A 17075-nucleotide genomic window follows, 5' to 3' on the forward strand; every position below is an offset into this window, starting at 1 on the left:
ACTGAAAGAGAAGCTTAGCACACTAGAGTAGCTCGTGACCACAGCTGATTGTTGGAGATGCTGCAACAAGTAAGTTGTAATAAATTAACATTTTTTAATCTATGAATAATAAAAATTATTGCAGTTCCTTAAATTAAAAACATATAATAATAGAATGAGGCTTGAAATAGGCTTCAGCATATCAATTGCAGTGAATGTGTACAATGTGGCATTTTGCATTCACTAGTTTAGCTTTGCATTGTCTATTTTTATAGATCCTATCTGGAAGTTGACTGTGCATCGTAATGATCCAGAAAGCCTAAAGAGGGAACATGCAGTTCTTGCTTTCTGCCATCTCATTAACCACCACACCTATGACTTGATTGCCAAGGAACTGGAAGCAGTTCACATGAAATATTGCATTCAAAACATGATTACCAAAACCATTACTGACAGTGCATCAAACTTTGTCTAGGCATTCAGGTTAATTGCAGTATTTTTATAGTATATTTTGTTTATTAGTACATCTTATATCAATAAACGACATATATGATGTATATTAATCTTAATCTATATAGATAATACACTTGCGTCTGATTTTCTGTCTGGATCTTTTCTCTTAAATTACTCGATCAAATGCTACAAATCACATATCCTTAGAAAGTCTTTTATATAAAGATTCCAGATTGAGAATTGGCTTGACAAAATTATAATGAGTAATTTATGTTGAATTTTGTACTTCTTGGAGGGGTGGTGAATAAATTAGAGTAGAGGGGATGCCTACAGAGAAATTCTCACACTATGGGAAATTCAGGATTTTTTAAAATATTGTCTTATAAGTTATAAAATTATTTAAGAACTTGATGCATATAATATTAAATTATGGGTTATTAGCTTTGTGTTTATGCTATATTTATTTGTGTACTATGATAATAAACTTTAAGCAAGGGCATGAAAACTACTGCAAATGTTTTGCAGGTCAAAGCTAGTGTATATTAATACTGGTACTGTTTTCTCTCTCTCTCTCTCATATTTTGGTGATCATGCTTTTTCTATCTATGTTCCTAGGCTTTGGAACACTCTCCCTATTAAGCTGCAATGTGCATAGTCTATTAGATATTTTAAATGTCATTTGAAATTGTATCTCTTTCACCTAGCTTTTGACTAATGTAGAGACTGGTTAAAAACAGGCAATTTGAATGGCTGGCAACGGCTAGAGGAGTGCTGTATAAGAAATTAAATTATTATTATTATACAATGCCAATACGGCAATACCATACCAAGATGGTGTTACTCAGTCATGCCACACATTGTATACACAACCATTTTTATATTTTACTATTTGTTTTTGCAGGATCTTCTCCACTGAATCAAGATCTGAACTTGTAAGTAGTGATGCAAGTGATTCCAAAGCAGAGCAAAAGACACTCAAATTAATAAGTGATAAAGAACAAGAAAATGAGATGAACTTCCACAGCATTTCCAGTATAATTAATAGCGATATATATAGAGTCCAGTGAGGTTTGATTTCTCCAGAGCATCTTTGATGTGTGGCACATACACTCAATTTAGTAGCAACCAGTAATAAATAAAAGGCTTTGAGGGATGGTAGGTCCCAATCAGCAATTGTGAAGGCCAATTTGTTTTGGAACAAACAGAGCTGTAGCAGCTGACTGTATATAACAAGAACTGGACAAACGTTTTGTTGTTCCGTGCTCTACGAACGAGGAGGAATTTGATGTATGATGCATTCATTAGTACAAAGAATATACTAACAAAGAAAGAGTATTCAATCAGTAAAGTGTGTGATGAGTAGGACAATGCTCGTTTCAACCATTTGGATATAATCTTCATCAAAGAATATGTAATTGTCATATGACCTGTAAGAATCTTACTGAATTTACTTCATTGTGAAACTAAAGCCTATTTCTGCCAACACTTACTGCATGTTTGACAAAACTTAAAGATTTTGGGGTAAATCATTCTAGACTTGCAAGCCACTTGTTAATGCTCTGATTTCGGGAATTGAGAAGCCATTTGAAGTTGCATTTGTCAATAACTATCATGTTTTCTCAGCTGGTCTTCACCCATGGTTTAAAATGATTTGGATTAACTCATATGCTAGGAAAGAAACTGTAAAAGAAATGATGATTAAAATACTTTCAGAGAAGATGGAATGTGGAGGTGATGAAAGTTTAGCAAATGCTGATTTAAGTGATTTTTCTTAATTTATGAGCACTAGGGAAATGACAAAAGACTTCTTTGTGTGCTTTAAACAACAAGCAAAATCTGCAAGTATATTATCCCAAAGTATAAATGATTAAATAATGCTATTCCTGAGCAAAGAACCATTTACTTTGAAAGATATAGAATTAAGCTTGTTCCCTTTACCAGCTTTTAAGTCATTTACTTCAATATGCCATTCTATTGAGTGCAGCTATAGAATGCATTTTCTCACAGGGAAAGCCATTATGAAGCCATAAAAGAGTTAGATTGATGAATAACAATTTAAAGAAGTTGATGCTACTGAAATTAAATCACAAATTAAAACAACAATGAAATTGAACAAATATAATAAAGGATGTAATATCTTCTAATATTAGATTTATTATTTCATATTAGCTTATTAGCTCATTTATTAGTGTCATTACTGTCATCATATTCATTTTTTTGTTGATGTTGTGTTTGTTAAGTACTGATATTGAATGCATCTAAGACTGTGTGGTTGTTAGCTGCTTTCCTCTCATCGTTCACAAATATGGATAGGCTGCTCTGAGAATTCTGTATTATGATATCATAACAATAAAGTATTAGCATTTACCTATAAATATTTGTTTTTCATTCTTACATTATCCATTGACACAAAAAATTATCATGAAAAATGTCAGTTTCAAAAGTAGTGGTAGCGATAGCACTGCTATATTTATAAATATGTAGTAACAACAATAGCAACACTATTTTTCATGTTGTGGTGTTAGCTCCATTAAAGAGGTAGCATACACAGCTATGTTAATATGACAGCAGTGACAAATTTGTAGTTCCACATTAAACCAAGAAAAGGTAAATCATAAGAATGTCTTCTTTTTTCTTAGATACGACTGACCTATCTGCCATGATAAAAAAGTTTCATCTCATACTGTATAGGTAGTCAGATAACATAGCAATTTAGTACACAGTATACTAATAGTTATGATGGATAACAGTTCAATAAAGATAACGTAAATTGCTTTGTTTGTGTTTTATGTAAAATAACTTATTCATTGATCACACTTGTTTCATAAACATCCACGTATCACATTTTTATTACATACATATAAAATATTACGAACTAACACAAAATTTATTTCATAAAAATGCATCCATCTTTGTTTATCTTGCACATTTAATGAAGTCACTCTGAATGTTCACAAGTTTGGCAGTTATTATTATTATCAAGAAGCATTTCGTTGTTAGTTTTCAGCACACGATTTTGGTATCAATTTATAAAGTAGCATGCAATAAATATCCAGAATTCTACATCAGAATATAATAAACATCGCATATTTACCGACATTGCAACTAAAAAAATCCACGGTATAACTATACAAAATGCTGTAATTTTAAACAAAGAACCAAACATTGGAAACTACGTACCTTAATAGAACAAAATAGCCCTACCCTAAACCAATATTTCACCTTGAAATTTGGATCCTTTGATCCCAGCTCTGAAAAGGAACCATTCTATGAATTTAAAAGAACCAATAAATAAATAAGAATAAATATATGAACCAAATAGATTGGCTAGGCTCTAGCCAATCTAATAAAGTAATCCTTTCTGAATACAAATATTACATGAAATGTAATATGTTGCATTAAAACAATTTCAAGTTGACTAAAAATTCTCTTGTTTCCATGTCTCATTTATTTTGTTGCTTTTGTCATAACTTTGGTCTATATCAACATCCATGTTACATTTTTATATCAACACTTTGAGTCTTCTTCTTCACAGCAACTTCCTGTTCTCAGCTTGAGACATTCACAGCTTTCCCAGATGCCTTGAGGCATTTCATTGGCCGTGCTTACTACACGGTTTAGTCGAGTCTGTCACTCAACAAACTGTGAGTTAATAATCTTCACACCCTGCTAATAAATCTAAATCAAGATATTTAACACTAGCTCAAAATCTACTACATGCACTAAATGGATAAACCTTAGTTCCATGAGCAGGGTGTAGACAAACAGCGGTTTCTGACCACCCCTCGTTACTTTTCAGGACCTGAAAGTTTTTAAACCAAAATACCTACCAAGGAGTTTGATTTGGACACCCTGTGGTACCAAGAGACTAAGCTGTGAAGCAATCTCCGGTCTTGTAACCTCTCTGTTCCATACTGTATACACTGTATTTGTGTAATTTCATTATTGATATGAAGAAAAGTCATTATAGAGAAGTCATTATTCAACTTCCCACCTAAAAATCATGGTTGTATCTCACATCTGTGGGAGGTCAGATCAATGTAAAATCATTCCATGCACAGAAAAAAAAAGTCATATTTAAAAGGAAGTTGTTATTGGGAGGGGTTTTATCTACCAGGGACTGCTGTATTTTGAAACAAAATTAAAAGGTAATTGTAAAAATAATAGGTCTAATGTATACTTCAGACTGTGTTCATCAGAATAATTGTATGCATTGGTTCTATCATTTCAAATATACATGAAACCTACCCATTTTTGTATTGAACACTTGAATAGAAAACCATGATCAATATCATACTAAAATGCCAAAAATTCCTGCACGTGTTGGTCTGAGCTCTGAATCTTTTAACCTGTTTGCTGTGACTTTTGGATACATCTGAACAAACATTTATATGTGGTGACAGCAAAATTTACATTTATCCCATGGCTACTAAAAACATTTCCCTCCACTGCGACGTGTCAGGATCTTTAAAAAAAATAAAACATACTGCGATGAGCAGGAACATCCCTGCATCCTTGAAACAACTGGCATATTGCACAGATAAAGGGTTCAATACCTAGTGACCTCTGATCAAACTGCTTGGCTGTGCAGTTCAGTTTATAGTTAAAGATACTTCATTTTAATTGACCAATACATTTATTTAACATGAATTTTTTTAAGTCAGTTTCTGTCATTATTCATATTTACTGTTTAGCATTATCGTAATATAGAAAATCCATGTAGAGATTGATTAAATCATAATAGTTTCTGGTGAATTGAATGTGAAGAGATGATAGAAGAAACCTGCTTTCACAGGTGTGGTGTCTCAAGTAGATCCCAAAATAACTAATTTTTGTCTCATCAGATTTTTTGGTATGTGTGTGATTACTTTGAGCATGGTCACATGTATTATTTTTCAAGATTGTACATCATACTCCTCTTCCAGAGGTAGATTCATTAATTAGTTTGCCTAATCTCATGACTTTTTTTGTGTATCTTACACTGGCTTACATTAGGTGTGACATGTAAAACTTGGAAACTTTGGGCTGTAGTACAAAAAGATATCCTATCATCTGTGAAACACTATCTAATGTATTCAACTAGTTTAGTTTAATTTTCTCTGATTTGTAGTATAGGCACTAAATTTACAAGATTGTTTTATATTCTGGTTACATTATCCTACTTCAACAGCTCTTTAAGAATAAATCTAAGTTTCAATTGAGTCTACATTTCTTGGTACACATTTTCTTATACTTGATATTTTGTCTTTGGGAAAAGTCTCAAAAACTCTTAAAATAGTATTAAGCTTGTATGGCTTGAAAACTTTCTTCATTGATTATTTATATTAAGGTTATGATATGACTGGGTAAGTTAAGACTGCATTTTTCAACTTATACGTATGAAATTGTACTCTCTATTATATGTACAAGTTTAACAAGGTAAGAATGTTAGAATCTATTAAAAATATTTGTTTTTTCTGGTCAGATCTTAACATACTTTATGAAATATACCTAACTGCTCACATTTTTTTCTGTTTATTTTTTTTAAATATTTTTCTTCTGTAATGCCACCTTGAAGTATGCTCTAAGGTCAAGTTTTCTTTCTAAGATTTTCAAAATGTTCTGTTCTTTGTGCATTGTTGATGGTACAATTCCTTACACAAAGATTTTAAGTGATTCTTGTCAAATGTATTTTTCAGATTTTTTTCATTTTGTGATTTATATGGAAACATGAAGTTCTGTTTTTTTATATTTTTTTATGTAGTTCATCACTTATTGTAGTTTCAGTTTTAAAAGGCCACAAAGTGACTTCATTATTGCTCTCTGATCCTGCATTAGCAACCCAAGTTCTGTGAAGATTTGTCTGTGCTATGACATTTTACAATTAAGTTTATTAACCACATAACTTATTATTAACCAGTCTGTTAATCAATAAGACCAAATTTGGGGGCTTGGTCTGTTAACCTAAAAAAAAAACACTACTGCCAAAAGAACTCTCCTCTTAATATTATTTTACAGTGATGATGCAGAGTTTAAGGGATTGGCTGGACTATGTTCCTCTTGCACAAAATAATAGAAGTGTTCATGTTCAGGCAGATACTGAAATTAGCCACCTTACAGTGGAAAATAAGCTTCACTGAGCAAAAGCTCCATTTAGTCTTCCTTGGCTATCTCTGTTGACAGAACTCCCAAAAACTTGGAGAAAACAGATTTAAGGAGTTGAGAAATCAGGTCTTGTATTACTCAACTTGTGTAGCTACTAGTATGTTTTGTGTGAGATTTTGAATTGGGGTTTTACTCTCTCATAGCCAAGAAACTTGTGTAAATTTGGCCATGCTGGTAGATAGTTTGGATATTTCAAGAAGCTCAAACCTTTATTCAGAATTTCACAGAGAGTGCAAAGACTTAGTTTGGGAATCAAACATGTTTTTCTGACTCGCAGACTGAGTGATGAAATATTCTGTTATACAGGCTACTATAACAATTTTTGTGTTTTCAAAATATAATAATTTTCATTACACTTGATTTATTAAACATATTTTAATAATTTTGTATATGCAAACATCTTTGCAAAACACATAAATTATGTTTAAATGGTTGCAATATCTTGCTATGACATCTATAATGTGAAATTATCTTATTCAATAAATTGCAATAACTTTTACAGATATATTACATAAACTTAACACATCTTATTATTTCTATGGAATCTATGAGTTGGTGTTTCAGTACATTTTCTTATGTATAGCATATAATTTTCTGTTTTAGACTGGTTCTGGAAAAACGTACACCATGGGTACGGGCTTTGATCTCAATCTTAATGCTGAGGAAAGAGGTATTGTTCCACGAGCTGTTGAACATTTGTTTAGGGTTATTCATGAACGACAGCAAGAAGCACGAGAAAAAGGAGAACCACCACCAGAATTTAAAGTGACCACTCAGTTTATGGAGGTACTTCATATTATCTGATATTCTTTTATTGTTAGGTTTACTCATTATTGTTAATAATGAACAATATAATCTTAATTGTCACTGCACAATCTAAAGATAACTGTTTTATAAGTAGTTTTACAAGGACTACAGGAAAATTTAGTGAATTTAAGTATACTGAGCTGTGTTACTAAATGTAAAATTTTGCACTAATATACTAAATATTTTGAATAATATATTGATAAAGTCTTTAGTTGTTTTGTGGGTTATTGATATATGCCATTGTACATTTAAAATTATTTCTGAAATATACTGTTATTTAAGACTGGCATGGTCTGATGGTTAGGATAGTCAAATTTCAATCTGTGGGTTTTGGGATCAAAACCCATCACTGAATAACTCTTCTTTTAGCCATGGGGCATTATAATGACAGTCTATCCTACTATTCCTTGGTAAAGGGTAGCTCAAGAGTTGGCAGTGGGTAGTCCATCACTTCTAAATTAGGGATGACTAGTGCAGGTAGTCCTTAAGTGTTTTTTTATGAGATTCAACCAACAACTTTTATTTAGCAACATGTAAAAATGTCCAAAACATCTTTTTATTTGTTTCCAGTGTGTGCATGTATTTCATTCCATACTTTTTATGTCTTATATTAAACAAGCTGATGCATCTGTTCTTTGCCGGGTTATGAACTTGAAAAAAAATGCGTGGATGGATGCTATGATAAATAACACAAAAATCCTGTCACACAATTTATTTGTAACATAACATATTATTACAGTATTCATTATTACCTCACCAAAAGTTTTGTATAAGCTTTAAAAACTCAATATGTATATACTGTGCAATGGTCAGAGTGACTTTGTAGGAAGAGATAGTGGTGGTAGGGGTACTTTCTCTTACCTGCTTTCAAGACCCACCTTTTAATGTCCTTCCACAGTGTTTCACATGATTAATTAATTGATGGTCATTGGCCTTAGAAGTGTTTTATGGGCCAAAGTTGAAAAGCCATGGATCAAAGTAGGAAGTGGATATAACTCAAGAAACTGCTCTTCATATCAGCCTTATTGTTGCTCTTGGAGTAGAAACTTTCTGTGAGTTTATGTACTATTGCAATAGTGGTGGCCATTTTTTCCATTGCATTCCTCCGTAGAATGCTGCTCTCTATGAGATATACAAGACGTTTGTGTGCCCACTGTGTGTATGTTGTGTTATGAAAAGTTTAATAGTTTTTTTCTTTTGTAAGAATGTGGCACCATCTATGAATGTAGTTAATGTTAACTTACATCAAAGATAATAAATGTTCAATAGCAGCAATAGTGAGGGGTGGAGGGAGTTGTGAACTCTCCAATAACATGTTTCTTGTTCTAAACTGTCTTCCCACAAAGTTTGGTTGAGATTGACTCAGTGACCTAGGAGTAGTTAAATAACAGACAGACATACAACACAGATTTTTGTACTTTATATATATAGATATTACATTGTATTTCTTATTGCATTTTAATTATATTAAATTTGTTTTTTGGATATCTTAAAGCACCTCTAATTATCTTTATATTTTTTTATACAATTAAATTATTGCAACATATTTATTCATACAAGTTCAATGAAAAGCTTAACAAACTTATTTTTGATAGTGAGACTAAATTCAAAAGAGCATGTCTCCCTGCTTTTTGTGCAATGCTTACACAATAATTTATTTTGTCTCCAGTTTTGTCTGGGAAAGATATGGCACTGCATTGGTAAGACAATTATAAATGGCCCTTTCTAGACATTACATGGCATGATAAAACTTCTTACATTTTTTTGAGAAATTAATGTTCTCCAGCTATGTTCTGAAAATGATTGGGTTTGTTCGTTAATTTATTTTTTGACTTGTATGAGATTAAAATGGTTGAATGTATATTTGTAACACCTTCTAATACTAGGTCAAAACACAGTCTTCATTACTTTCTAAAGGGCTTGAAACTGTGGAATATAAGAAATAGGATGACCATGTTGAATAATGCATTAAATACATAATCTACTATGATAAAAGTTTTGATTTTAGAGCAACTTTCACTACTCAATGACAGTTCATCACTAAATATTCATTTGAACTCACCTTAAAATAATACTAGTAGGAAAATTATTAGGGAAAACTTAATATTTACAGTGATTTATATTGACAATCATTGGCTACTGAGCAGAGTAAAACAACACTCTTATCAACTTGATGTTCTGTCATTGTTAAATAATATTATTTTTCAACAATAAACTGAGAGTTGTTGAAAATCACAACATTTCCAAACATTATGAGTTGAAATCATATGGTTTAAATGATGTATTACTTTTATTAATGAAATACCACAAGATATGTAAGTTAAACCAATTAAACTACTTTAACTGGGAATTTCAATTCTTAACATAACAAAATGTTTAGGGACATATTGGTCCATCTGGGCTCCTATCCTTTAAACTAAACTAAAACTATTAACTAAAATATGGATAAAAACCTCAAAGGCAGCCATTATCATTCATACAGTTATCAAGCTTTCTATTAAACTCATTTAAATTATACTGCCTCCACAACATTCAAAGGAAACAACTTATCAGATACCTTCTAACTTTTCTTTTTTCATGAGAAACAATTTCAGAGATCTTAACCTCTCCTCTTATGAAAACCCCTTCATCCCAGGCACAATTTTAGTAGCCCTCTGATGAACCCTTTCCAACAATTCAGTGTCCTTCCTAAGTTAAGAAGCCCAAATGTGGCCTAACCAGTGAACTATACAATAACATTATAACCTGTTTAGACTTGTATTCAGTATTTCTGTAGATACAACTTAAAATCCTATTTGCCCTAGAACTAGCAACAGCACACTTCTTGGATGGCTTAAGAGACTGATCAACCACTACACCAAGATCCCCTTTCTTTCATAATACTGTGAAGGTTATTACATTCAAATTATGATAACCCACATGCATTTATTATAATTAAAACCCATCTTACATTTATATGGCCAACTCACTAATTGATTTAGATCCTCTTGTAAAGCAGCGACATTCAATACTTTAATATCATCAGCAAATTTAAGTAATTTATAGACCATTCCTTCATCTATATCAGTTATGTAAATCCAAAAGAGCAAAGGTCCTAAGACTGAGCCCTGAGATACCCCACTTGTAACATTAATCCAGTTTGACTGAACTCCATTTATAACAACCCTCAGCTTTCTTCCATCCAGCCACTCTTCTATTGAATTAGCTAACTTATCCCCTTCATGTATAGAAATAATGTTTATACAAGTCTTTTGTCAGATGCTTTCTGAAAGCTCAGATACACCAAATCTACATTTTTACTCTCATCTATATAAGCAGTAACCTTTACAAAGAATGTCAAAAGATTTGTAAGGCAAGATTTTCCCTCATTAAAAACTGAAGAAATAGTAGAATTTAATAACTAACCCATCTCATAATCATCAAATATGAGACTTCCTTTATCATCCCTCAGAATTCCTACTCCATCCTAATATTTTGTTAACCCTTAATGTATTTAAAGAAATCCTTACTGTTAATTTTAACATTTTTGCCAACCTTTTTTTCATACATCTATTTTGATGTCCTAATTTCCTGTTTAACCATCTTTCTTGATTTTCTATAATCTTCTAAATCTTGTGTCATACCAGTCAATTTAAATTTCTTAACTTTATTATGCTTTTGTTTAATTTTATCTCTTAAACTCTTTGTGAGCCAACCTGGTTTTTTTACTTGCAACTACTCCTTTCTTTCTATAAGGAATATGTTTACCTTGAATATTTAAAAATATATCTTTAATCAATCAAATCTACTTGTAACATTCTATACATAAACTGAATTGTTTCCATACCATTTCAGATATATTCATAAACTGAGATAAGTATTTAACTGTCTTCTCTGAATATTAAAAGTCATTACTTTTTCATTACATTTTTCCATGCCTTAATAAATCATTTTATTTATCTTACCATGATTTTTATCTCTCCTCAGCTTTATAATGAAGAAATCATTGATTTACTGGATGCAGCAAAAGAATCTGATGAAAGAGTAAGCAAGTGTAGATGTTATTTACCAAAATAAGTGGTGTTTTTGTTGTTATTTGTGAAAATAAGTGATGTTTTTGTTGTTATTTATGAAAATAAGTAGTGTTTTTGTTGTTATTTGTGAAAATAAGTGGTGTTTTTGTTGTTATTTATGAAAATAGGTGGTGTTTTTGTTATTTATGGAAATAAGTGGTGTTTTGTTGTTATTTGTGAAAATAGGTGATGTTTTTGTTGTTATTTGTGAAAATAGGTGATGTTTTTGTTGTTATTTGTGAAAATAAGTGATGTTTTTGTTGTTATTTGTGAAAATAAGTGGTTTTTGTTGTTATTTGTTAAAATAAGTTGTGTTTTTGTTGTTATTTATGAAAATAGGTGATGTTTTTGTTGTTATTTATGGAAATAAGTGTTTAACATCGATGCAATAAAAATATAAAGAATTCTGCCAAAGCTATGGATCTTATAAAAAAAAAAGTATGAATATTAATGTAGAGAAAAAATAAATTAGATTTTGCCTAAATGTAATGGATTTTTATTGTATACTCAGAATATCTATTAAGACGTTGTTTTTTTTTAAATTGAAGTTTACCAAACATGGCTTGTATCTAAATGGAAAGTTTGACTTCTAATTTAATGTCAGTTGTTGACTTTTCATGCTTGGCATGGGCAAAAATATTATTTTGAGAGTGAATAAGTATATGTTTTTTCATGGAATAAAGTTTGAGTGGGAAATTATTTAGACCAACTATGGATGTGAATATGATGAATAAAGATAATTGTACCACAAGAATGGTAAATGAATGAAGTGCCATGGTGATATCTCTCAATGTATTATAAATAATGAATATTCATTATTAGTGATGTTGATCTTATTGCTTTGAGGAACAAACTATGCTGACAGAATTTATAAAGAACCACTGAATAAGGTTATGTGAAGTTTATTTTGTCTGAGTCTAGTTACCACTAAAATTGGAAGCTACTACTGAACACAAAATTTAGCTTTATGTTGTGGCTTTATAAATCTTATATCAGTTGGTTATTTGAAAGTAATTAATCTTTCCAGAATTTGTGGCATCAATACTTGGGGTACAGAGTATCTTCTATTTTATTGTAAATATACATATCCCATGTGGGTGTGAACAATCTTTTCTTAAATATCAGTTATGTATGTGTTTGCATTGTATCTAACCTATATAAAAGCCAGTGTGTGTCATGTCATGATTGATTTCTCGAAATAGGAGGAGTCATTAAAGCCAAAATGCATTTATCCAGATGGAATAGTTCAATTACTATCTGCCAATTATGATTTTAGTGACGGGTTCAAGGGGGCCATGAGGTTGTGTGTGTGTGCCGTGAAACCTTATAAATGTAGTGAGTGTTGGTACATAATAAGCCTAAAATAAAGACATAGTGTGGGATCAGCTAGCCTAGAGCCAAGTGCATAAAATGTATTATGAAAGTAAATATTGATTCAATTTTTATACTTAAATCGTTTCTGAATTAAGCTATTTTCTGTTATATCACTAACATTTTTAATAAAACACAAACCTTTTTTATCAGTGGAGACTAAGTTAAGAAATCAGCAAATATTTTTCCAGTTTTGTTGCCTATACATTCAGTACTTTCAGTACATAGACTAACAACAATATTAGGTTATACTTTTGTTGCATAAAAGCATTGTTGGAATTTAGTGTTACCAAAATGCACTCCCTTTTCTGTATATTAGAAGTTGTTAATCTAACTGATTTTTACCAATAATTATTCTATAAATACGCCACAAATTCTTTTCATGATTATGTTTATGTAGTAGAAATTTAATAAAAGTTTATGAAAGAATATACTGATAGACATTATTAATAACAAAATATTTTGTTGTTTAAAGAATGGGGATTTATAATTATTATTTTCATACAGATGAAAAGGTCACACATCAAGATACACGAAGACTCCAAAGGAGATATTTATACAGTAGGGGTGACTACACGTAATGTTACTTCCCCAGAAGAGGTAAGTAGGGATGGATTAAGTGTCAGATGGACCTGGGTTAAACTTTTTTAGGAAAAGTAGTGTTCTAACACAGACAAAATTTGGACAATAAAATATATAGACAGAAAGAAACCACATACGCATAACAACTCGAGCATTCACACGCACACCCAAACATGCACTTTGATCACGCTCATACTCACATAGTATGCCCAACAGTAGTAGCAGATCATGTCATCTGTACTTGGTTAAAATACTGTCTTTCTAGCTCTTTTTGTAGCAAATGCAATTCTAATAAGTAATTTTCTGTGCACAAAAGTACCAATGCATTTACCCTATCTTGATCGAAGTGTATTCTTTAACATTTTTAGTGTTGAGAACAATCTTCCCCCCCCCCCCCCAAGTAATTGCTCGATATGATATTATCTTTGGGAAAGTTGATTTCAAAAATTGGTTGCATATCATTCTTAGCATACTTTGTTTCTTGGATTCTGGTGGCCTTTCAATGAATCCTGCCTTGCAAAGGGCAGCAAATTCAACAATTTCTTCTTTGCAACTCTCCAAGTACATAGGATATGTACTAATCAGCTTTTTGATGGCATTTTGGAGGTCCACTGTAGGCATGGACTTTTAAGTTTTGTAGAAACCTAGATTTGCAGTTGACGTTTTCATGAGCCACTATTCTGTTGTCTAATGCAGTGACAGTTTCAGTTGTTGTTAAGAAAGTCTGAACTTTATATTGAATAGAGAGTGAAAAATCACTGTCCCCAGCATCCCAGTCATTCCATCATGAATTTCTTTTTTTTTTCTTTTGTCTATTCATACTGTATGCATTGTTGTAAGATTGAATTCTTGTATCATTCTTTTCAACAAAATTAATAAGTTCTGTACCTGTGTGATTGCTTATTGGGAAGAATGTGGCAAATCTCTCTATAGGGCCATCATGTAAAATGTATCTAAAGATTATTTAGTCTTTTTGATTTGTCTACTTTTAGTTTTATGAACAACAATTTTGGTAATGCAGCTTTGATGCATTAAGCTTGTTTTGTGCTGGCTAAATTCCCTTGTGGCATTGCAGTTAAAATCATGTGCATATAATACAGAAGACATTCCCCTTTGATGGTGAGTATCAAAGCCTGTCTCTTTCGACCCTTTTCTCTGTTCAATTGCTTGCGATAAATATCTTTGAGCACTGGCATTTACACTTGTCACCAAGAATCAATTTTGTAGATGCACTGAAATCTGCATCCATGTAATGGCAAGAGGTAATCTCCGATGCACAAACTAAATCTCTCATTTCATCAAAAGCTTGTGTCCATGTTCCAATGTTGAATGTAAAAGATGGGTTAGCATCTTCATTTCCATTGCAATAATTGATTTCTATCTGATGGTAGGGGCTTGATTCAATTTGATGAGGTTGATTGTCATAAGCAATGAAAGTTGTAGTTTCTATGAGATTGTTTTTGCAGTTGTGGTTGGCACTTTCTGATTGAAGGCATGGACTGGATTTGATATGATAAGGCTAGTGGTCATCAGCATCCAAAGATTGTTGTTTCCAATGTCTTTGACTATAGGTTTTTATAACTGCTCTTGTGTTTGTGCATCTGTATAATAGATAAGATGAACACTTAATGAATAATATGTACATGCACATTTAAGCATACTTGTGTTGTGTTTGATTGCTTGTTTGTGTATATGTAGTAGAGAGAGAGATGTCAGAATTAGCTACCTTAATAGTTTTCTAACAAATGATTGCATATCATTTTCTGTACTTAACTCAAAAATTTTGAATTTTGTACCTGGGTGACTTGTATTCTGTACACTCCTAATAATGATGCTTGTCAAGTTGTCATCAAATTATTTTTGCCTGATAACTGGGCCAATGTACACCCACAGGTAATCATGGATTGTTTTTATTCACCTGATAACTGGGCCAATGTACACCCACAGGTAATCATGGATTGTTTTTATTCACCTGATAACTGGGCCAATGTACACCCACAAGTAATCATGGATTGTTTTTATTCACCTGATAACTGGGCCAATGTACACCCATAGGTAATCATGGATTGTTTTTATTCACCTGATAACTGGGCCAATGTACACCCACAGGTAATCATGGATTGTTTTTATTCACCTGATAACTGGGCCAATGTACACCCACAGGTAATCATGGATTGTTTTTATGGGATAACAGTTTGAAAATTCTGTTCAAGAAACACAAAAAATTGATACAATATATTCTAAAAGCTTAAAATATTGAACTATTTTCTTGTACAAAATTCAAAGCCTTTGAGAATGAAGAATTGGAAGATATACACATCTTCAAATTTAGCCAAGCAACATAGGTCTAGTCATATTCTAGGACTACTGCTTGATCAAACAATTAGAAATGGCATGTTGGGCACAAGCCTGGCCAACAGCATCGTGAAAATGTGGAGAGAAAAGTTTTGATTCACCAAGACTTATCGTTTGATTACCATGACTAGATCTAGTCTTGCAAATTTTATGCAATTGTGCTAGGTCAGAGTGGGACAACACCTAGCCACACTATTTGGAGGCAAGTCAATCAAATCTCTGCACTCTTTATTGAAGTAAAGAGATTTATTTTTTCAGGAACTCAGACATTTATTTGTGTTTCTCTTTTTACTTTATAATCATTTTATTTAGGAATTAATTAGGTTAATATAAAGAGGTTACAAAAGACTTGAGTTGCAAATTGTTAGCTGATTTCTTTTTAATATTCTATATCAGTCAGTTACAGTGAAATTTAAAAATCTATTTCTCGAAATATAAATCTTGTCTATGAAAAGAACTTTAGTTGTGAAACTCATGATTCTTTGTTGTTATTTTAAAAGAATAAAACATCACTCATCAGTGTGTAAATAATACTTATTTTGTCTGTATTTTTTTGTTGCTGTGCTGTTTTCTAGAAGTTAACACACTGCCTTTTACAAAATTATGATTTTTATTACTAGCTAATAACCAAATAGGTTAAGTTATTAGTGTTTGATACAGATTGTGTTAAAGTTTTATCCTGATTACAGTATTTAGAAATATTTTAAATATGATGTCACAGGTGTGTTTAGTAGATAAAAAAGTGTTTACTGATGACTACTTATTAAACTAAATAGAATGTATTATAATAACACAAGTTTTTTCTTGTAGACTCTCCAGTATTTAAAAGTAGGAGCCTTGTGTAGAACAACGGCTAGTACAAATATGAACGTTCAATCATCTCGTTCACATGCCATTTTTACAATACATGTTAAGCAGCAGCGTGTTGTCACTTTTGAAGTAAGTCTTTTAGTAGTTTATATACTTTCAATTTAGAATTATTTTAGAATAAAAAAATCAAATCTTTCCAAAATATCTGAAAATAAAAGATATGGATTTTGTTGCTCCAAAAATATTTGTTACTGTAGGTTTCCACTCGGTTAAACTTTCTAGGGGAAAATCTTTTTTTCAGTTATAGAGAATGTCAGTTAAAGTTATTATTATTATTCAGATAGATCAGACCTGAGATTCATAAACTGCATTATTTATATTCTGAATGTAACTACCAAGTTAACAAGACTTGAGATTTATAAACTACATTATTTATATTCTGAATGTAACTACCAAGTTAACAAGACTTGAGATTTATAAACTACATTATTTATATTCTGAATGTAACTACCAAGTTAACAG

At 31.5% G+C, this 17075-nt stretch overlaps 1 protein-coding gene across 4 annotated transcripts in view; it reads left to right on the forward strand.

The window, feature by feature from the left end:
• Positions 1–17075, forward strand: part of LOC106478397 (kinesin-like protein KIF21A) — a 117394-nt gene that overhangs the window by 30996 nt on the left and 69323 nt on the right. For all 4 annotated transcript variants that reach the window (XR_002609882.1, XM_022381990.1, XM_022381989.1 and 1 more), the window contains 4 exons: positions 7180–7362; positions 11350–11406; positions 13314–13406; positions 16554–16682. Coding sequence is in view for 3 of the 4 variants with exons in the window: in XM_022381990.1 (XP_022237698.1) it covers positions 7180–7362; positions 11350–11406; positions 13314–13406; positions 16554–16682 (462 nt within the window). In the remaining variant the exon portion in view is untranslated. The remainder of the gene's footprint in view (positions 1–7179; positions 7363–11349; positions 11407–13313; positions 13407–16553; positions 16683–17075) is intronic.

Source organism: Limulus polyphemus, unplaced genomic scaffold (assembly GCF_000517525.1).
Source record: "Limulus polyphemus unplaced genomic scaffold, Limulus_polyphemus-2.1.2 Scaffold208, whole genome shotgun sequence".
NCBI lineage: Eukaryota > Metazoa > Arthropoda > Merostomata > Xiphosura > Limulidae > Limulus > Limulus polyphemus.